At 42.7% G+C, this 22,963-nt stretch overlaps 1 protein-coding gene across 6 annotated transcripts in view; it reads left to right on the top strand.

Annotated features, from left to right (window-relative positions):
• Nucleotides 1-22,963, top strand: part of Vg (transcription factor vestigial) — a 45,410-nt gene that overhangs the window by 17,290 nt on the left and 5,157 nt on the right. For 2 of the 6 annotated variants that reach the window (XM_071701444.1, XM_071701443.1), the window contains 3 exons: nucleotides 13,419-13,866; nucleotides 17,783-17,906; nucleotides 19,094-19,324. In XM_071701444.1, the coding sequence (XP_071557545.1) occupies nucleotides 13,419-13,866; nucleotides 17,783-17,906; nucleotides 19,094-19,324 (803 nt within the window). Of the gene's footprint in view, nucleotides 1-13,418; nucleotides 13,867-17,782; nucleotides 17,907-19,093; nucleotides 19,325-22,601; nucleotides 22,671-22,963 lie in introns of all 6 variants that reach the window. The other 4 variants (XM_071701445.1, XM_071701448.1, XM_071701446.1 and 1 more) reach the window with 4 other exon arrangements.

Genomic DNA, 22,963 nt, shown 5'->3' with positions numbered 1-22,963 from the left:
TCTATTGAAATCTATTTATCTTTGTTTTAACGGATCATTTTCTGTCTTCTTTGCGGGCCATTAAAAGATTTCCTAATTCTTCCTCAAATAAAACGCGTGGTCGAACTATAGATGAACGGAGAATTACGCGATTTTAGCGGGAATGGTGCTGTTGGCTTTCTCGTGTCTCGCAGGTGGTCCGTTCGTATTCGTTAAATCTGGCTGGGGGCCGATACGAAGATAAACAGAAGTTACACCTCGGCTAACACGCGCGGGAATTAACATAGCTGTGCGCGGTTCGACGTTTAAAGGCCGATCGCATTTCCATACCGGTGCTATTCGGTCCCGTTCGGCCCGTCGGGAATCCTTTCCCGATGTCCTATACGCCGGTCTATATTTGCCCTCAGACCGCGACCAGGACCCATTTATATCCCCTTATCCCTACATCTTCGCGCAGCAGGGCTCGAAGGCCCAAACTGCGCTTGCTCTCTCTTTCTCTCTTTCCCTCTGTAGCTCTTCAACGTCCTCGCTTTCCACCTTCCAGTTTGTCTTTCGGGAAGATGAAGTGTCGAGTCTCTTGCCGTGAAACTTTGACCCTTTACTTCTGAAGTTAAGTGAGAGAAGCGAATGGCATCGACTTTCGCTTGGGGTTTTTAGAATGCGAAATTTTAAATAAATATATAAATTATGTAGACTCTAACTTATCTAAAATCCCGATGTTCTTTAATTGAATTAATCTGGGAGTGCTCTTGTTTCTTGATTCTTGGAATATTCTTGATCGAGAAGAGATTCGCGTGCCAACGCGGTTAAAATCAGAGGATTTGATTCGAAAGTCTTTATGCAATGAGAGTGTGAATTAACACGGATGCGCGCGACGTGCATGTCAAGCTCTTGACAAAATACTTGGCCGGCATTCGGCTTTATTAGCGGCTTGCCGGACGTGATCGATGCAGATTCTGGCTGACGCGAATAGCTCGCGAAACCGCGACGCGCTTCGTAATTAGATGTATCCGAAAGCCGTCGACATTAAAATGCGCCGGGGGGGACCTACTGCCGGTCTCGCCCCCTGCCCTCTCCCTCCCCGTTCAGGATCAAAGGACGAGGGACGGATTTTGAGTTCTCGCGCGCATCTGTTTTTCATTCATTCGGCGCGAGCGTGTTGATTTCCGCGCGCGAGATTCCTCGCGTCTTATTCGTTCGCGCGCGAACCCGCGCCGTCCGGACGCGAATCTCGCCGGGAATGTTCCCTCATTAATAAAGAACAGAGGAAGAGATAGAAAGAGAACAGGAGGATCGTCGTCGTCGTCGTAGGCGCTCGCGCGCGTAGTCCGCTCCGCTCCGCTCTACGGCAAACGCGAGCGGAATGCGCGCGGCGCGCATACTTTCATCAATTTCGCGTGTCTCGCGGCACCGCTCGCAGTTATTTCATTGACGACCTGTCGGCGCGGAGGAGGGCGAGAAAAAGAGAAAGACCGGGATACGCAGGGATCCGTGTATTTTGGGAACGAAATCCCGTAAGCGGGAGAACGGTAGGTATTATAAAAACAGCGAGAGAGTGTATATACGACGAGCGGCGATGTGCCATGCCGGTGCGTATTACGAAAGTTCCACCGCGAAGAAATTACGGAAGGGATAACCAACTGTTAAAGGGTGGATGGGGATGGACTCCAACAACCATTCTCTCGCCGCGGTCTCTCGTCTCTCGACTTTCCCCGGGATGGGGGAAAGTGCTCTTCATCGTCCGAATATCGAAGAGTTTGTCGCTTGGCTTGCTTCCACTCGAGCGAGAAAACATCAAAGCGATTCACCCACCTTCGTAGAAATCCCCCACGGCCCCCCCATCTTGCCCTTTCCTCCCCCGACGGCGTAATAATCATTTATTATCCCGGCAAGTAATAACCACCGCGAGACTATGCTATGAAGTTACGGAAATTAGGCTTTGTTTAAAAATTAGCCACCCGTTCTCTTCTTGCCGGGTTCTCATAAACTTTCCTCCGCTCGCGCTTCATCAACCAGCCAATTTCCCCATTTTCGCCGTAGAGCCGAAAAACTTACCACAAAGCACCCTTTCCTCCGCGTCTTCTTTACCCTTGCCGCGCGTAGAAGTGGCTTACTGTTCGGCGAGAAGCGTATAAGAAAATACACTGCTGCAGACTCTGTTAATTCTAGTCATCTCGCTAATGCAAGAAAATAAACGGATAAATCAAAATTATTCGTATTTAAAAATATGTTAATTTTTATAATCTTAGCTTTCACTCTAATGCATGATAATTAAAGCAGCAAGAAATGAGAAAAGAGAATTTTTATCAATTTTAGGAAATATTTATGTCCGTGGATAAAAAATCGAGCGGATACAAAAAGACGAAAAGTGCATATCTCTCGCACTGTATGAAAGTACCTCGACATATCTCGTAACGAATGCAATTAAAGAGGCCAGCGATGGTTCAATTATCGTTAATGCGAGCGAGCTCGTGTGACGCTCCCGGATCGAAAGAAAGAAACCGCACGTGCAAAGAAAATCGCGAGCCCGATTAATCCGTAGTTGATTCGTTAAAACCCGGAAGCGCGACCCTGTTCGGCGAACTCTCCGTTAATTGTCTTAGTCTTCGATCGTGCCCTCCCGCCTCTTCCTTTCCGCTTCCCTCGTCTACTAATTGAAATTCTTACCTAAGTACCTGCGCAAACACAGAATTCACTGTTAATTGATCGGAAATTAACTCATTGAGTTACTGCGCACGTTAGGATACGATGATCCGAGAGAATTCAAGGACTCAACAAGTCGTGGATCTAAGGTTCTAAAGAGCTAGGATTCCAAGAATCCAAGAAGAGCTGGGGCTTCACGGAAAGCTGAAAAGTTATTAACGAATGGCGGATAGCTATCGGTTTAATAAATTGTTTCCAGCAAATTGTACGCTCGCGCCGGATAAAAATGAACACCGTTGAATGCCGATTGAAATTACTCTCTGATATTTCAAACAGTCCCTTATTAATGTTTCAAAATGGATAATCGATAACAATGTGAAGTTGCTAAACTGCGGTATTCGAATGAGATTAAGAGAACGGGTTTGAAATTCATAAACTTTTCGTATAGATAAATTATAGATAACACACACACACACACACACACACACACACATTCCCGGCAATTTTCTAATTTAAAATAATATCGTTCAGTTGAAAAAGGAAAGAGAGAAAGAATTAATTTTATTAAAAAATGCCTCTATCATAAATTTCTACCGGCCGTATATCACGTTTTTTTTTCTCTTCCCGTCGAGACATTTTGTTCTCTTCACCCACACACGCCGACCGTCAGTCTAGACGAGCAATTGAAGAAACAAAGGGGGCCGTGCAATTATGCCTCGCAATTACCGCGTCGCGTCTGCGCGCTTCAAGAAGCATGGCGGCCGCGCCGCGATGCCGCCGGACGTCTACACGCGTTTTTGACGGAATCATTTGTGCACGGAACATAAATCTCTCTGGTAACAATGTGGGATGCGCTTGTCGAACTAAAGCATACTCGGAAATGTCCATTTCTTTTGACTTGAAACAATAGTTTCCGCAATTGTTTGTTTATCCAAAAAATGACGAAAGTTTAATCTTCTGAGAGACAATTTAAAGATATAAGCATTAATATGCTTTATTTTAACATTATTTTCGAATACTGACTTTTTCTTTGTAAAATGCAATATTTAAAATAATTTTAGATAATAGAATTTTAGATATTAGAAAAGTTTGTTATTTTATTGTTATAATTAAGTAAATGCTCTTATCGTTATAAGAAAGAATTTCTTCTGTTTAAAAATCGAGCATAATATTCATTATATTCAATTTTATTTTTTTTTAATTTGGTAAACCGGTTGTTATCCAGTAAATTTATCTGAATGCATCGCTAATCGTTAATCGATGTGCAATCGCGCGAAAGATAATTCGCGAATGGTTCTCTTATTTCATTTCCGATCCGGCAGGACATTTTCATTAGTCACGAGACGCGCCGGACAGAGAGACACTGGCACTGCCCGATGACTCAAGGATTGACTCGAGGACTGTCGATTCGTCACTGTCAGCTAGTGCAATGTCACGAGTGCCGAGATGAGACGAGCGATTATGAGAGTGAAAAATGATCCGCGAAAAGTCTCGGCATTTCGTCTACAATTCCTTTTGGTGGACCATGATCGCCTACATATTACTATAAACGAGAAATTAATGTGCTTTCAGCTTTAAACACTATCTATACTTTGAATTTTAAGAAAACAAGTCATTTCAGAGAAACGAATCAGATTATGAATATATTTAAAAAATTAAAAACTCGCATGTGTTTGATATAATTTTAATAATCTAAGACGAGAATTTACGAATCTAAAAATTTCAAAAATCAATCTCAGATATATTCTTCTCTAATATCTCTTTTCGCATCTACGCCTCCAATGGCTGCTGCTACGATTGCGTCGCTCTTTTCCGTCCCGGATCGATATAGATGTTTCCGGGCCCGTGGATCGAATTTTTCAACCATCGCCGCTTCTGGCTGGAATGCACTTGCCGCTTCGGGCTCGAGACGGCCGCGAGAGTTCAAAGGTTAAGCAGAAAATGTCGTACGTAGGCATGCCGAGGAGGCGGCAGCGGTCGGTGAAGATAGTCGAGATGAGAGAGAAGGAGCCGGAGGCACATCGCGAGCCCGAGCTACCGGCGGAAGCTAAACGCATATTAAAGAGGCTCGTAAAATCATAAGCATTCCGCAAAATCCGCTAATACGTCGACGAGCCTCAATGTTGTTGGCCGGCGGCGCGGTGGGTGTAATGAATGTACGTTAATTTCAATAGAAGCGACATGAGAGACGCGCCGCCAACACGAACACACTCGATGGGGTTCACTTTGAAAATGACAAATTTGATGAGAGCTATCCGGAATGATGCATCAAACTTCATAAATGTTTTATTGGAAGCTATTTCTCCGAGAATTATTTCTTCCAAAATTCAAGATTCTTTGACAGATTTTTTACCTATAAACGTTTCCCGGCTTCTTAGAATCTAATTTCTTTGGGAAAGTCACAATTCGTCGTCAATCTTCATGTAGTGAGAATACTCTCATCATTCGGAACGGTCGTAAATGCCGGGCAATAGCTTCCCGACCGCGATCTCGAGATCGAGTGCTCGGCTCTGTCGCGGTGGCAGCGGCATTAGAATTGAATTGAATGAGGTTTTCCTCGAGAGCCAGTTTCCACGGAGCGGGCTCGTGTCGCCATTGAGACGCCTTTTGCCTTTTTTCTTTCCCTTCTGAAGCATAGGCGTCGACGAATAAAAATTTTTGCGAGATGAATAACGGAATTTTTTAGATAAAATTTTTGACGTCGAAATGGACACAGTTTGTAACATCTATATGGATATTTAATATCAGCACATTTAGCAATAAACGATTTATTTCTTTAATAAAATTATAAGCCAAATAAATATAGAAAATATATAATAATAATATTTCATTTGTATGTAACAATTATATAAATAATTTTTTATAACTTATTATTAAAGCTCAAAATATAATTTCTACTGCAATAATAATTTTGTTAAACATTTTGAGTATTAAAACGTAACGATAACAAATTAAACTAAAAGTTAAAAATATAAAATACGTCACTTAACATTTGCGCAAACATCAGCTTCGGGTTGTCGGCACCAATGGCCGGCTACCTTCGTTCTGCCTCACCAGTAATCAGTCGATCGATCGTTCGACTGATCGGTGTGTGCGTGATCTTGGTGAGCGTGATTTGTGTCCGCGAAAATTAATCACCGCTCCTCGCACGCCTTTATGCAGCGAAATCGGCGGCGACGCTTCGTAGAATCGCGGAAGCCACGCGACCTGCTGTTATTTATGATTGGCAACTGGACGCCATTACTTGGCGCAGGTTTCTCAAGCTCTCTAGTTGCCTTTACATTGTCACACATTGGCGTACCTACTATGTGCAGAACGTAACGGTAAACTTTAGTAGGTAAATTACACGTATGTGCGTAAAATTAACAAAATTGTTAAATATTTATTTAAGGACAGGATCTAACAAGAATAAAATTAATTATAGTTAAGCAAAAACGCATTGTTTCAATATACTTTGCAAATTTAACATGGAAATAAACATGACAGTCTACGAAGTTAGTCGATCGAACTTAAGTAATGAATCTAATGACTTGAATCCTTCAACGCTTCAACTCGTCGCTGCAAGTCCGCTTTGAGGAATTTTGTGGAAAGTAACACGTTACAACGGCCGACAAGGTAGTCGTCGGAATTGTCGGGATATGCGACAATTATCGGCGCGACTTTGCCATATCTCACGCGCGCGTCACATGACGATCGAGTCGTAAGTCCATCGCCGTGCGAGCCGTGCCGGGGCACTTCGCCGTCAGCTGCCGGCGGCAAGGTGTGCCGCAATGCGTTACATTCCTTGGCGCTGTTCTGTTTTTAGTCTAGGATCGCCATTCTTTGCGACACGCGCATTTCTACGCCCCGTGTCCGCTATTCCGCGCGCACGCGCCCGCTTTCAGCGACACGCATTCCGCATTGAGACATGGACATCTAAAAGTACTAATGATAAACTTTGTCCTGGTACTCTTGGTAACCATAGTTTACCTTCGATATCAGGTAAAGTAGAATCATTGAAAGAAATCGTTGAAAGTAGAATTACAATGAAAAAATATATGATCAAAGTTTCCTAGAGATTTCAATGTGTACATGCTATATTAGATTCTTCTGAAATGTTTCTCTTTGAGAAAAACGCTGCTCCGACAATGACGAGATTTGTAAAGACACGTATAGTTAGCTATTAGAGAATTCTCTACATTTCGCGGCAATAAGAGACCTCGATATATCAAGACGGAGTCGAGCGAGCGTTCCCAATATCTTTGCATCGGGGGCAATGGGATGCACGGAAAAAAATGATTGATCCGCAGCATGCAGTGAAGAAGTTTCCGAGTTATGCGAGAAAAGTTAGGATCGGTCGATTGGTAGTAGCCTCGCGCCGTCGTCGTCGCCGTCGAGCGTTCAATATTAATCGAGCCGCGCAGCCGTGGATCGCGTTCCTCGATCTCCGGTGCCGCCGGCTCGCTCGCCGCTATAATGAATCAGAAAAACGCGAGTGCCGACACGATCGACGAGAATTATTCGTGAAATCTGAACGGTTACATCTTAGTATCCCGCAAGTTTATTATCCGCGGATAGTCGTAATTCCTCGGCGTAATTTTTTCAGAATCTTGCCACACCGTGGCCACGCGTCTGAGCGAAAATTACTTGCATCTCTTCCGAAAACGCAGTGGTCAAAGCTATTGTCGATTAAATTAAAAAATACACATTTGTCGAACAATGCGAGAAGGAAGTCGCGTCGCGCTCATCTTTCGTAGCACATGTTGAGTCAAGATTTATTATCCTTCGTTGTAATTGAATTGAAGTTAAGCGTTATCTAAACTTTTTAGGACAATGAAGATTAATGGATTTGTTTCCGTTTCGTACGACCTCGCTTAAAAGCTCTCGTTTAAGAACTGCTCTCAGCTGCTGCGTCGTGATTCCGGGATAGATAAAAACGTGAGTAACACCGAGTCGAAGGTCGACCTCCGGTAAGAAAAAAGAAGATACCAGAAACGGTGAGAAGGCTCCGAGATGCGGCGGCAACGCGAGGCGCTTTTAGCGCTCTCTTATCAGACCTGATCCGATACGGTGTTCAGTAACGACGGCTACCTACCGCAGCGTCCTTGGGTTATACTCTCGCCGAACAGGACCATTACCAGCTTATTATTATGTACCTCGCCAGCTTATTGAAAGTTCGCGGTCGAGCACGTTGTCCAATAAAAACGCGATATTTACGTCCAGCTGCGACCCGCTGTTGCTGCGAAACTCTTGCTGTACTCTTCAGCGTCGTTTCGCTAAAACCACCCAGCGTCTCTCTAAATTGTTTGCGAACTCGGAGCCAAAAATCGAATGTCCATTTCTAAGATCTTAAATCTTCGTATTGAATTTTTTCAATGTTTACTATGATCTCTACGATGTTACATTTTAATTCTTTTATATTGTTAAATTCTTTTGAATTTTTAGATTTCTATTCTTTCATATATACATAGGCGATTTAGAATTTTAATTTCTTATATTTTATATTGTCGATTGATCGGAAAAAAGGGTATCCAAAAGGTTTGAAAGAGATTATTCCAGGCGAAAGGGGATGAGAAACGAGATGAGGGGTGCGGAGTAGGGAGCCGGTAACAAGCTGCCATGCGGCCGTGGCGTATCTTGCAATTTGTTTGCCAGACACGGCCATTCATCGACGCGATTCTCCTATCTTCGCGACGATGAGAGGAGTCCGACTGCGGGGATCGCGTCTATCGATAAGCCACGCCGCCGAGCGAACGGGCTGCCTTCGCTTTTAAGCTTAGTTCATTAGCGATCTTTCCAGGTGGACGACGCCGCGATCTTGCCGACAAATTACAATGAGATCGTGCCAGACATCACTATATGTCGATCCTACTGTGCAATTTCCGTTAAATCTCTTTTAAAAAAAACATTTTTTAAGAGATTTAATTAAAATTTGAGTTTTTAGCAAGAAATCTCGTTTCTCTAGCGATTAAATACTTATCTCAGATTCTATAGATTTCATTTGTCTTTTTAATTTTTTAAATGTTAACTATCCATTCTAATTAAACTGTATATTTGATGGGAAAGAGCTTATATCGAATCGCAGAAAACATTGTGATAAGAGACAGAGTCTCGGATTCACGTGAAAAATATTCGTACGGGAATTCCGACACCCCCCGAATAAGCCCCACTATGTGAATTTCACTCGATGGCATAATCGTAAAGCCGATAAATAGAGCCGGATTCCAAGCGGGGCCTAACGCTTCATTTCAATCATACTTACGCCTCGTACTAATTAATTGAACAATTTATACCGACTCTCACGGACAGTCATTATCAGCTAATGTTGCGTCGGTGAAGATGCACACGCGTCAACCGGGGAGAGGGGGAGGGGAACCCCTTCGAGGTTCAGCCATCGCTCGTCTCAATTAGCACTTTACGCGAATGCGAAAAATGCCGGCCGATCATTCACGGAGATAACGCAGAAACGCGTGTAACGCCTTCGCGCTGCGATACTTTGGGCGACCTTCTTTTCGGCGTCACCGAGGTGTCCTCCGTGTCTCCACGGTTGCAAATGCATCTCGCGATAAACGCCATGTCGCTAGATGCCTGAGATTCCTGATTTGATCGATCGTCACCGCGGTGGATCCTACAGACGCATTGATATGCTGTGCGAAAGTAACGAGAAGAAGTTTATTACGTTATCGTTACCAGCAATTTTTCCTTCGTGATTCTACTTGTTAACTATCTTGGATGTACAGCATATTCTGCACACGATGTATAAATTTCTTCGGATATTAAAAATCTTTTTACGACCTTTTTATATTTTTCGACTTTTACATTTTTTATACTTTAGGTTTCTTGAACGCTTCTTGGATGCTGGGCGACTTACAATTAAAGTCATGTTCATTGAACGCCAGTCGTTTCAGATTTCCAATATCTTTGGTTTTGATTTCCCAGATCCCACGGGGGAATCTTCCTTTCTTCTTCTTCTTCTTCCCTTCCTTTCCTCGTTCGTCAGTACGCTATTCCTGCCTCGCAATTTCAACTAATCGTCTGCTTTAGCGTGTACTACCCGCTTTATCTCCCGCTGGACTCTGCTTCATAATAACAGCTAAGTGCTACCAGACGTCCACAAATGAGTAAACGGTGCACCACCCGCTGATAAGGGTATTCCGCCGCAAGGAGGAATCGCGCGTCGGTATCCGTTTAATGCGCTCCGCCGTAAACGCGCGAAGATACACCGTGAATAATATCGCCGGCTCGCGATATAAATGCAAACGCGTACGCGCGGTCCAGGTTTGACTAAAAGATTACCCCGCTCGTTACCGGCTTCGGCGTGCTGCTGGCTGTTCGTACACGAGGCGATAAATAGTGTCAGCTTGCGCCAATGTGACGTCGGGCTTAAGAACTGAACGCGAAGAGATTCCGTGGGAATCAAACGCCTGTCAAGCTTAGAAACTATCAAACCGATAATTAAGAGAATTAAAATACAAAGGAATCAAATTTGGAAGAATCTCGAGAAAGAACGGTTTAAAGAACTGTTAGAATTTAGGATTCTATAAAACTAAAAATTATAGCAAGACACAAAAAGTCTTCCTTCATTTAAATTGGGACACTTTCATATTGTCTTCTTCTTTTCTTCTTTCTTTTAATCTGATGGATTTCCGAGGGAAGAAACTGTCATGTGTCATATTTTAGTACAATTATTAATTAATATTCTTTACTTAATAAGCTTAGGGACTCTCTCTTACTACCGCATTACGAAACTCAGTTCAACGAACCTCAAATATAGAGACTCTCGAAACTAATAAGCCTAGGATCTCAGAAGTTACGATCTGTGGTAGCTAGGATCCATACGATATATCGTAGTCCTTGTAGAGATCTATAAGACAAAAGGGAAAGAAATAAAGATGCGGCCTCGGGTCTTTCGTGAAATGACTCGACACCGGCAGGAAGGGCGAGACGGACGGTTGGGGAGGGTGGACGGGCGAGAGGGGGGCAAGAAGAAGAAGAAGCAGCGAGCGGTGGCCGTGGAGAGGAACGGGCGGACTCGCGCTTTGGAATGCTTTGAAAGGCCGCGGAGCAGCTCTCTTGGCTAGAGAGCGAGGAGAGAAAAAGCAAAAGAGGAAGAGAGGCTGTCGGGGACGGTCTTGCTTCAATTAATTACCACATTGTCGTGCGGCCAACCGGCGCTGGATGTTCCACCGTGGTAATCTATGGAAGACCCGCTGCTCCTTGATTTAATCTCCTACGCGCTCTCGACCTCGCGAGCGGCGAATTTCGCGCGGCGCAATCGAACGGGCATCGACGTTAAATAAAAAGTTGTTAGAGAGACTCCGAGATAAATTTATCACGAGATAATAATCCGCCGATTTTTCTACGTATTCTTCTCGTTGATATCCTTATATTCTTTTGGCAACTTTTTTGTCTGCTTTTTCCTCCCATATTCTCTAAAACCAAGCGAAGTTCTAAATATGAAAAAAATAGAAACTGACCCTAGGAATTGATTCTGGATTTACATTAATTGGTAGATCTCAATTAATATATTTTTAGTCGATCCACATTGTCAATCCAAACGGAGCGATGCTATTTGCGTGTGCTATTTTAATAATTACACAAGCGCATAGTTCTCAAGCTGGTACTTCTGACGTAATCGCGCAAAGCAAATCGCTACAAGACGGTTGTGTATGTAGATGTGTTGCGCCGAGAGCTTAAAGCTCTCCTCTAGCTTTCATCGCGAACCGCCTACCAATCAGCAGTCGCAAAGGCCACGATGACAAGCGGATATACCTTCATTCGACGACGCGGACGCCTACCCCCGGGTCATCGCTCGTCATCACTTTGTGCATCATGGCGGTGATGTACTGCATTTCACCATGAAACGGCCGGGGCCGGGGGCCCGAGTTTATTGGCGTAGATAACGATAGCATCTCTCTCGCGGGCGTAGTCGTTCGTCTTTTTTCTCCTCTTCATCGTCTCCGCCGCTCTCGTACCCGCGCACCCTTCCGCCGACCGGCGCATACATCACCGTCAGCTTATTTCCGTGCACCGCTGATGCATGCACGTAATTGGTTAGGCGGGGTAGCGAACGAAACGCTCGGCTCGTCGTTCGGTCGTTCTCCACCGACCGGTAGGCAGGAGAAGCACGATTCGCAGTGATTTGTTGGACATCGACACGCATTTTTGCTCCCGCAGAATCGAGGAACTAACTAGGAAACGTATTTTAATATAAAATCACTGTTTGGGTAACTCGAAACAATTATATAAATTTATTTTTATTTAGTTATCCAATGATTAAATAATTATAAGTAATAGACAAGGTTTCGATGATCTATTTAACCATTTGAACTTAATTCGCTCTTCCAATAGTATATAAATATTATAAATATCTTTACAATTAAAATTCTCATAAAATTTTTGCTAAGGAAAGTTGTCTGAAAAATCGGACAATTTTTATACGCCATTATCTAATAACTATATCACGGATGATGTTCGTTGCGGAAGAGCGCGTGACGACCGAAAGGGTTGAATTAATGGGCCACCACGGTGTCGAATTCTGGCGCGCGGACAACGTGGAAATCAATGGGCCGTTCGCCACCGTTCCCGTCGTCGACATTCTCTTTATAGCGCGCGAGAAAACGCATGGCCCTGATGTCACGCGGAAAATCCCGGCTATCGCCGTTAAAACGCGCCGGTATTTACGCGCTCGTATTTCTCTTGTCCTCCCATCAACACGATCACTGCGCCATGCGAGCAATGCGATCGTCGGCCACGCTCCTTGGCTCGCGCGATTTGCCGCTCGAGAATTTCGTCGATCGACGACAATTGGATGCTGACGGGCCAAAGAATAGAAGATGATCGAGAAATCGATATAGGTACGACGAAAATCTAGAACAGCGATTGTACGTTACTATGCAAAATACTTATCGTATAACTACTTGTTGGAATTTGATCGATATTTTCGTAGGCATAAACATTCAAAATCCCAAAAGCGTTTATAAGAGAAATCGAAAGTTAAAATTAAAGAAGCGTTTGAAATGATTAAAAAAGATTATTCTACTGCAGTATTTAATTTCTTGGAATTTAAGATTCAGAATTTGTGAGGATTTTCTATTTTACTATATAACGCTTTTCTCCGTTTTTGCTTTTTAATTATCGTTTGTATGGTTAATTTGTCATGCTCCATGCAAACTGTATATCAACCGACCAATTAAACCAGTTAACTGGTAATTATTTACGATTGACCAAGTGCTAAGCGAATAACCGGTTAACCGGCATCGTTAACTTGTTAACCGATAAACAGCGCGATCGCGTGTGACGTTCGCATAGAAGCAATTATGATTCTTTCTAATGAAAAATCTCTCGCAGAGGATTCGTCCACTGGTTCATCCACCTTAACCTGTCACTTTTATTTAACCGCTGCATTTCACTGCTGCATTCAAAGAGACAGCTGTCGCTATATTTTATAGTGTAAACTCAAGATTATAAAAATATAGAGATATAATTTTATAACAATCAATCTCCATAAGAAGATTGAAATTTAAAAAGTAAACTTGTAGAAATTTAAAAATGTCATAACTAAAAGTCATCGCGATCTGAAGTTTTCTTGTTTTTTAAAATAAAAATAGTTAAAGTAATTTGTTAAATCACGTCGCCTAAAGTCAGCAAAATCTTTATTAGATGTATAATAATTTTCGCATGTGTATGTATAATCAGGAAATTTTCTTAGACTCATAAAAATCATAGATCACGACTTTCGAAGTAAGATTCTGTACAAAGTTAAGATTCTCAGAATCGACGATCTCGCATGCGAGACTAATTGCTTCCCATTGCAGCTGAATGTTCACCAAAGATCCCTGGAAGCAGCCGGTATCGAGCTTTGCGGCGCCGGCGGAAGCGTCCCTCAAGGTCAGCCGAGCAGCGCGGGTTCCGTAGGGTCCGCGCCGAGTCCTGCGTCCCCAAGGCCAACGCCGCAACCGCGACCACCCCTCGCAACCACCACCTCGCAACCCTCGCGAACGTTGGACGACGACAGATCGACAGACGGTGAGATGATTAATTGTCTCGGTTTGCAGCAACGTGTGTCTCGCCACGTGAACACCTGCGTATTAATACACCGGCTCGCAGGCGTGGGTGCCGGCACCACCGAGGACTCCGACGACGGTGAGAGCAGAGCGCAGTACGTTAACGCGAATTGCGTCGTGTTCACGCATTATCGAGGCGACGCGGCGTCGGAAGTGGAGGAACACTTTCAAAGGGCCCTCGCACACGACAAGTTAAAGGGTAAGACTTGATAAATAAAATTCTCTCTCTCTCTCTCTCTCTCTCTCTCTCTCTCTCTCTCTCTCTCTCTCTCTCTCTCTCTCTCTTTCTCTCTCTATACATATATATATTTAGGAAAAAAAACAATTAATTTAAAAAGTACATGTAATTGTTTCAAAAATTATGAATATGGTAATCTTGTGAACTCCAAATGGATTGAAATTTATTTTATTCATCGTATCGATCGTGGTGCTCGAATTTTGGAGTCCACCCTCTTTCCGATCTCAATGAAGTCGAAAGGTTTCGACGTCGAAACGTTTCCGAGGCGGGTAATAAAGTACGCCATTAGGCGGCGACAAGGCTAACAAGCCTCGTGACAATTGTAGCTCGCTCGTGCACTCGCGCCAACTTAAAACGCGGGCAGGGCAGGGCAGGGCAGGGCCAGTGGGGAGAAAAGAGCAGAGGGAACGCGTCCCGGCCGCAAAGAGAGAAGAGCCGCAGGGACGAAGGGATAGGAGGGAAGATTGTCAGCACGCGAGCGGGTTTGGCAAGCGATCGGCAAGCTCGTCTATATCGGTGTCGTTTAAGGCCGCATTTATCCCGGCTACGGTACGCCGAGGATCAGTTCAGTAGCCTGCTTAGAATTCAAGACAACACGACCTAATTGTTACGCCTCACCACCTTCCCTCCCGCCCTCTTTCCTCACTCTCGTCGTTCCCTCCCCCTTCTGCTTGCGCGCTAACTTCCCGCGACCGTGCTCGTACGAATGGTAAATTAAGAGCTTCGCTGCTCCGGGAAAAGAGGGATGGTGGAGGAGCGCTGAGGAAAGACATTGTGAGGGAAAGGAGGGCGAGGAGTGGAGAGGCGACATCGCGGGAGACAGTTTTAGCCGCGGAATGCCGGGTAACGTACGTACAAGGACCGAACGACTTTGAGCCTAAACGCGCACGCTGCGAAAACAAAGAGGGAAAGAGGAGAAAGGGATGGCTCAATGGAGAAGGAGAGGGTAGAAAGAGAAAAGGGTTCCTTTCAGAATTAAAAAGGAATTCGAGTAATTGGCGTGGAAAAATACGCCGGGTTCCGGTTTGAAGCAAACAGAAATTGTTTTGTTGCGTAGAAAGATAGTGTTATTTTTGGAATTGTGTGCAAAATGAAAGAAGTATACTTACATACCTAACTATACTTATCTTGTAATTAAATAAATTCGATATATACAAATGTAATATGGTTAGAAAATAAGATAAGAAAATAAGAAAATGCATGACTTCTAATCATTTTAAGAATATCTTAACTTTTCTTAGAAAAAAAATTTTATATTGTGAAAAAACCATTTTTAACGCATTAAACTTCAATTATCTCGGAAACTTGACATGCTGGTGAAATTTGGCTCGCGACATCGTTTCCAGCACTCAAAAATGCATAAGAAACATCTTATTTGGTTCAAAATAATTTTTAATTATAAATGTATTATTTTTATAGAAAGAAATTAAATTTTATTAAATAGTGTAATTAATTGTTAGATTATAGTTAACAGATTGATAATAAGAAACTAATACTATCTCAATTATATGTCCTATTATCTTGAAAATATTTCGCTGTCCATTTTGCTATTTAAGGACGAAGGGTGGACGCGATTGCGAAAGCGGTATCGAGATTCGCAAGTCGTCGATTAAAATGTCGGCGTTTTCTGAAGTTCTGAGGAACACGCGGGTACTTATTGGCGAACCAGGCTTCGACAACCCTTTCTACTCGTTCCTCTCTCCCCCCGTTCTCCTCCACATAGATACCCTTTCTCTCCTCGGTCGCGGCATCGGCAAAGAATAAAGCCGGCTGCAGACGGTCGACACTCTGTTTCTTTAATTGCGTTAATAAATAAAGGACAGTCGGCGAACCGAGACCGAGGCAGATACTAGACGGGAAAGGAGAGAGGGGCCGCGAACGGTCCCACGAAGTCCTCAGCCGTATCCTTGTCTATCTCGAGGATTAAAGGATCATGCTTGTACTGACAATACATGACAATACAATACTTTTCAATTAGCTCTTTATACTTTTCAAAAATGCATATATGTAACATTTTGTGTATGTTAAACTGATAACGAGTAATTTTTAAAGATTCTATATTTAATTTTGTTGATGCATTTCTGTGATTCCAACTAAAAAATTTTTCTCAAAGTTCTAATGAATTTTTTTTATTAATTCTGAGAGAAGCTTGGTAGAATTTTTGATAGCATGACATTTTTCGTCCAATTTTCATATTTGATCCTAACGAATATCGTATTATTAAGGAGAAAAGGTATACCTGTTGATCGAGATACAGTCCTGATTGCCGCTATTTGTACATACTTAATGGAAATTCATCGACCGACAGGCAGGAATCAATTCAATTTATAGCTCATTTGTAGATACTTCGGACTCGCGCGATTAATTAATTGCGCGGTGTTATTACCACACTATCGAGGGTCGTAACTCCACGCGTTATGACTCGCCCGTTTATGTAAGACCCGGTATTTCGACGTCGATTTACCGGTTAGGCTACCGTCATCGTAAAACGTCGTCCTCGTGTCAAAATCTATATAATAAAAGATGTCCGTTCGTCTGTTTGTCTATATGGCAAGCGTAACCCATAAAAATGCAAGGTATCGCGACATCGGGTCGGAGAATTTCTTTAATGAAAAATTATTCCACGAATATATACGATTAGCGGCTTTCTCCTAACGGTGATTTAACGATAAATAACATATAAATTTTTATATTGCACATTAAGTTAATAATATAATATATCGCTCTATTATATACTATAAAACCTATAAATTATATTATTACGATACTATTTTTACCATTATAATTATTATATACGATATATTACGTGACATATTATTAATTCCATATTACCATCACTTTACGCGATTAATTAACGTAAATGTGACAATAATAATTTGGATTCCTTTTGACGAAGCTTTATTAAAATATATTCGGTGTCGTTCCCACGGATTTCGAAGGGCTTCGCTAAACCGGCAGGCAGACTCCCACGGGATCAAATCGGCGGAAGGCAGAAGGGTACCGCTCGGTTGTTTTACAAGCGGCCACTCCGAAGCCAGAAGCTTGTCGTGTATCCTCCCGCAATCCTCTCGCGGTCCTCTCTCACGTTGGATTCCTCTCTTCTTTTCTTTTTCCTTCTTTTTTTTTAATCCGTCCTCCGGCCAATCGGAACGCGCACCCGAAGGTTGTGGACCAACGCGCGAGGTCGACCGCGCCGGTCCACGATTTATGCCCTCTAATTCCCTCCCCGCGCGCGCGCACGATTTCATCTCCGGCTAAGTCGCTTCGATTATCTGCTAGGAGAGGCATACCGGCTGCTAATTTACTCCGCCGTTACAAACTACGATGATTTAGCCGGCCAGCGGCGTTATTTATTCCCTCTAGTTAGGAGTGGTTTCTGGTGGAAGCGCGACCGCTTGGAACTCGTTTTCCGGGGGAGAGAACATCTTCCCCCCGCGGAGAAAGAAACAACGAGTTATCGGTGGTATTCATCACTTAGGGATCATCGGCTTGGTACCAGTATTTATGGCGCTGCCTGCCCTGAAAATCGTTTTTCTTTTTCTTTTTCAACAACGTACGACTCACGCTTCTAAACGGGAGAAATAAGAATGGCGCGATATTTAGCAGCAAAGAATAAAATGTTCTACGATCAGATTCCGACGGAGAGGCGCCGAGACGTACGGGCGCTCGGAAAGGGTTACATAAACAACCGGTAGGAACCTTTCGATCGCTTTCCGATATTTTCTACAGTCAAGATAAGAATCTCATCGGAAAATTAAAACGCGACTTTTCACTCTCTCTTTCTCTCGTTTTTCTCTGAGAATTTATAAATGCACGTTTTCTCGCGCGAGCCATTAAAAGCGCCGCCGCTGTAAAACTGTTTTCTTTTTTATTGCAGAAAATATCTCCCCTATGTCCATGAGGAACTTTCCCCCTTCCTTTTGGAATAGTCAGCATCCCAGTGATGTCTACGAGTACCCGACGGATCCGTGGCATCCGCATTACCCGCAGTACCATCACAGGTCAGTGCTACCGATCGCTGTTGTCGTTTTCTATTTTTCTCTCTCTCTTTCTCTATATATCTCTCTATCTCTCTATCTATCTATCTTTTCTCCGTTTTACATAAATGGCATAGCTTCCTTCCCCCCCCCCCCGTGCCTTAATAGACATTCTTTACAATGTTGCGCGACGGAATATCGGCGCCGTGTCCACGTCCCATTGATTCTTGATCGCGCGCATCGAGTAATTGCGTGTAACTCCACAGCATCTCATCACACCGTAGAGACGTAAAACCGGGGCCACATGCTGGGAATTTTTCCCGTGAGCGCGCCATTAAATGCTACATAGCTCGTTAATTAGTGAGACGAGAATTTTCTAAACACGATCTTTAGTCATGTTGAATTAACTATTCGATAACTTTCATTATTTCTTTTTTCTTTCTTTCTCATAACTGCACGTTGATTTGTATTCCTGTCCTACAATCTTAACGCGTTATAATGTTGATTGTCATCACTGTGACGGTATGGCCACCATATGAATGAAATTCGATGTATCGGATGAACAGATTTTTTTGCTAAGATTTTGGAGCGACAGATGTGGAAAAAAAAAACAAAAGAGTTAAATGCTACATATGGGAACGGAGTGAAAGAAGGAAAATTAAAACGGAGAGAGAAAAAGAAGAAGTATCGCCGATACCTTCCATTCTTTTTCTACGGCAGCGGTGACAGACTTGTAATTTATAGGAGTGACCGAATCAGTGCTAAAGATCTCGGCGTTACCTGCTCCCGACGGTTTTCAATATTTTTCACATGTTCCTTTTCTCTTTGTTTTCGCTTTTAAAACCACCCGCTCGCTACCCCTATTCCGTTTCTCTCTTTGGTTTCTCCTTTTACTTTGCCCCTTTCAAATTGGCATCAGGTACTGATGGCACGTATTATTTTATATCTCATCGATCACGACACACTCAAGGCGATTATGTTGACACGCTAAGAACCGTGGTGCTATTTTTATTTGTTGATTTGGCGCAATGCAGCTCCGTGTATCTTTCTGTATGTCAAAAAGTTACGTGTCAGTCAGTTAATCTTATGTGCTCCGAAAATTATACTGCATTTTGTGGCCAGGTTTTTTTATTCACTCCGTGTATATGTATATCCATTTCCTTCACAATTCTCACGTCGTAAATTTTCCCGTGCCCTTTTTCTTTTTCCAGGGCCGTGCACGAGTACCACCACCACAATATGGCAGCGGCGGCGAGTTATAGTGGCCTTCTGCTGGGTGGTGCACGCGGCCTCGGCCACCACACGTCTCACCACGCGGCGCATCACGCGCACGCCGCGGCGACCTACAAGGAGTGGACGTCGGCGACGCCGTCGCAATCCCTCGTTGACGCTTCCTCGGCGCCGCCCTATCCTCACGGCCACTACGCACCCCTCTCCGGTAAGTAAGTAGACTTTTCCATGTTTGGTTTCACCAACGGCGAATGGACATCGCGGATAAACTCTCCGTTCGAAGAGAACGCGCGTAGAACATCCGAGATATTCGCGATATTCACTTCTGCGAGATTCGCCCAGAGAAGAAATTGTCCGTTTAAATAAATAGCGGTCGTGTTCGTCGTTGGCGAAGCCGATTATCGCGAGATTATCGCATTTTCTTTTAATTTCATGAGAATAAGAAACCTTCGGATTTTTAATAAAATTATTTAAGAGAAAGACTTCTGAATTAAGCACTTATTCTCGGATTCCTGATATTTGTTCCTGATTTATCACGCCGCCGCGCGGTCCCCATTGCTCCATCTGATATACTCGCGTATACGAATCGTCGGCATATCGACGGTGTATCAAAAGATCCTGCCGTGTCCTGACTGTGTCGAGCGACAACAGGATGGAGCTTCGCTCGGCCAGCGGAATGGCGCGCAGGTAGCGCAAGAAAGATCGGTCGGTCCCTCAGATGCTCGCAATTAATAAGGGCTTAATGGGAGCCGCGATCCATACGGCGTCCTCCTTCGGCTCGGCGTTCACCCACCAAAATCGTCCGCAGGACAAAAAGCCGCGGACGAATCCGCAAAACATATCTCGCTCTTGCCGCCGCCAGGATCTCGTCGCTCGTGTCCTCGTATTCCTTAAACGCGCCGCTATTCTGCCGGTGAATTATGCGAGGCAGAAAAATAGCGTTAAATTATGCGGTATAGAAAAATGGTATTTCTGTCCATCTCCGATCTAGCTTTTTTATTTTGTTTGCGAGGAAAAGTCGCTGAACAATTTGTCCTCCGCGTGCAGAATACAGATTTAATACAGTATTAAGATAATTTACTTATCAACCTTCTCTGAAAATGGATTGATGATACTGCAGCACAGATAATTTGAAAATAAATTTAAATTACAATAATTAAAAATTAGGTGATTTATTTAAAATGCATTAAATATAATTGAATAATAATTATATATGTGATGTAGTTATTCAAACGTTTATATTTTATTGTCTACATATCTAAAAAGGGGGAGGCAAGTATTTGTTCTGATTTCTTATTTTTGTCGAATTGAATCGAATAATTTATTTCCCGGGAAAAGTGACAGAATCCGACTGCGCACAGTTGTGCACCCCATGTGATGCAGCTGCAGTAAGCCGTGAAAAACCACGCCTATCGTGATTACAGAGACCACTCCCATCTGTCTGCACCCTGATGCAGCTTACACGCCTTCCCCTCACTTTCATGCAGTCGCACAATTTCGCATATGGTCTTCGGAATTTTCTGAGATACGCTATTCGGCGAACGACGTGTTGGAATTCTCGTTATTTTTTATTTTTACAACTTCGTTTCTACCTCCACTCTCTTCGGCTTCGTGCTTCCAATTAGAACATATATCGCCTCTATATAAATACACCTTCTGCTCGCTGCTCCATTGATTTTACATTCTACAGTTTTCGCATTTCACGGTTAAATCGAATTTTAAACTTCCCAACTTCTTGATCCAATTTTACATTCCTCGAACTTATAATGAAATCCGAAAGTGCACGCTAACTATGCACTTTCGCGCACAAATTCTTAGATCGTCCGAATCCTATCTAAGCAGCCATCCACGGCTGCTAAGATCCTAGGCTGCCTGAATTCCGTTTCCCTCAGACGAAAGACATGGCTGCCAAGCCACGGAAACAGTGACATCCATCCCAAGAAGGGAGAGGAGGTCTAGTATCGATTTTGTACCCTCACTTTGCTACACGCCGAGACCAAGCATCGTGCCGCAAAATGAATCCCAACCCTCTACCATCCCTCTTACAGTTCCCTTTCATTCGAACAGCGGAACCTCTGAGATAAAAATAAGCACCATGAATCTAACGTTCTGTTACATACGTAAGAGTCAAAAAGAAATTTAGAGCAGGAACAGTAACTTGTACTTTGCAAATCAAGAGAATAACATTTTTTTTGCCAAGTTCTCTCTCTGTCATTATTCACGTATTGATATTTACAAGTTAAATTCCAACTTCAGTTTTTTAGAATTAATTTATGAATATATAAGATTCATATAAAATATAAAATTTTATTTTGAAAAGGGTGAACTGTAATTATTATTATTAATTTGCTGAAGCAAACACACAAAATATTAAGAACTTAACAGGAACTCGTGTTCTGATCAAGGGACTCGCGAAAGAGTAATAGAGGGTGAAATGAGCGTCGGTTTGTTCCCAGCAGGGGTGAATTGGTGTGCGCAGAGTCTTCGAGGTATCTTTAAATTTAAGTGCCGCCATTACGGCGCTCGTCTCGGCAAACCGATTAGGTTCGCTGCCTGCGCGATGGCCGCCGCGCTCGGTAATTATATAATTGCGCGAAATTAACTCGAACCGCATAAATTGGCTGCCGTTTACGCAGTGATTAAGAGAAATAAATCGCAATTACCGGATGACGCGTCCGCGTCTTAACATGGCGATGTCTTCGCACACGTGCATCGTCCCGCCTTTATTTTGCGGCTTGCCGCCATGCCGTTTCCCGTGGGAAGCTATCACGTTAGCTTCATCATTAGAGAACGGCTCGACGTTGTCGATATCGTGAAACGAACTATACTTGGATCGTTGGATGTCCATTTCTATCAATGCAGATTAACTTTAATCTCGATTTAATTTACTTCTTATCCTTTTCGAATTCTTAGAACTAGAGAAAGACAAAAAGTTAAACCGATTCAAACTTCATTGTTAATTTTCTCAACTTTATTCATAATCACTTAATATATCCATCGTTACGGATAATTGATTATAATAAATATTGTCTATTGCATTGATTCTAAATAAAATTGAAGGAAAATATACTAGAAAATCTAAGGAAAAGATCTAAACATTGCATTTATAGAGTTTAGAACACACTTGAGGTATGAAATAATAACGTATTAAGCTAACTATGAGACTTTTAGGAAAACATTAAATTACTTTCAGAAAATAAATCGGCAAATTATGTCGTGGACAATTATTTATTCTCCTACATGCGCAACCTGAGATCTTTAGAGGTTTATTTTAAATAAATTAGCTCAATTTCTCTAAAGATTAATCGTCCCTCGGATAAGAAGTGTTGAACATGCGTTGATACTGATTAGCTTCAGAACATGCGATAAAGTGATGAATTATTTATTCGCGGTACAGACACGCATACGATTTTAATCTGTGGTCTGGTTTTAGATAAACAAGCTCAACGTTCTTACCCTTCTGATAAATGAACTGTGTTCGGAATGCAGCGAACCCGAGGCAGGATCTAAAGATGCTATGGTTTAAACCATTTAGCAACTAAGATACCAGATTCTAAGGTACGCAAGTTCAAAAAATACAATATCATGGATTTATCAAAACCAGAGACTATGTATAATTCGGATTATCGCGTATCTATCTAAAAAAAATTTGACATAGGATTTAAAATAAATAAACACCAATTATCGTAAGATTTAAGGGACTTAGAAGGGAAGATTAAGAAATCTAGGATCTCACTAGGAAATCCAAATATATTTAATTTAAAATCCAGGAAACTTTTAAAATCCAACTTAGGATAAAAGGATTATATTTATGTACATATATGTATATATAAATTTCTTTTCGGAGCTAG

The sequence above is a fragment of the Temnothorax nylanderi genome, unplaced genomic scaffold (genome assembly GCF_030848795.1).
Source record: "Temnothorax nylanderi isolate EJ_2023f unplaced genomic scaffold, tnyl_v1.0 TNYL_tig0025_pilon, whole genome shotgun sequence".
NCBI classification, from domain to species: domain Eukaryota; kingdom Metazoa; phylum Arthropoda; class Insecta; order Hymenoptera; family Formicidae; genus Temnothorax; species Temnothorax nylanderi.
This window is presented reverse-complemented; position numbering and strand designations above follow the sequence as displayed.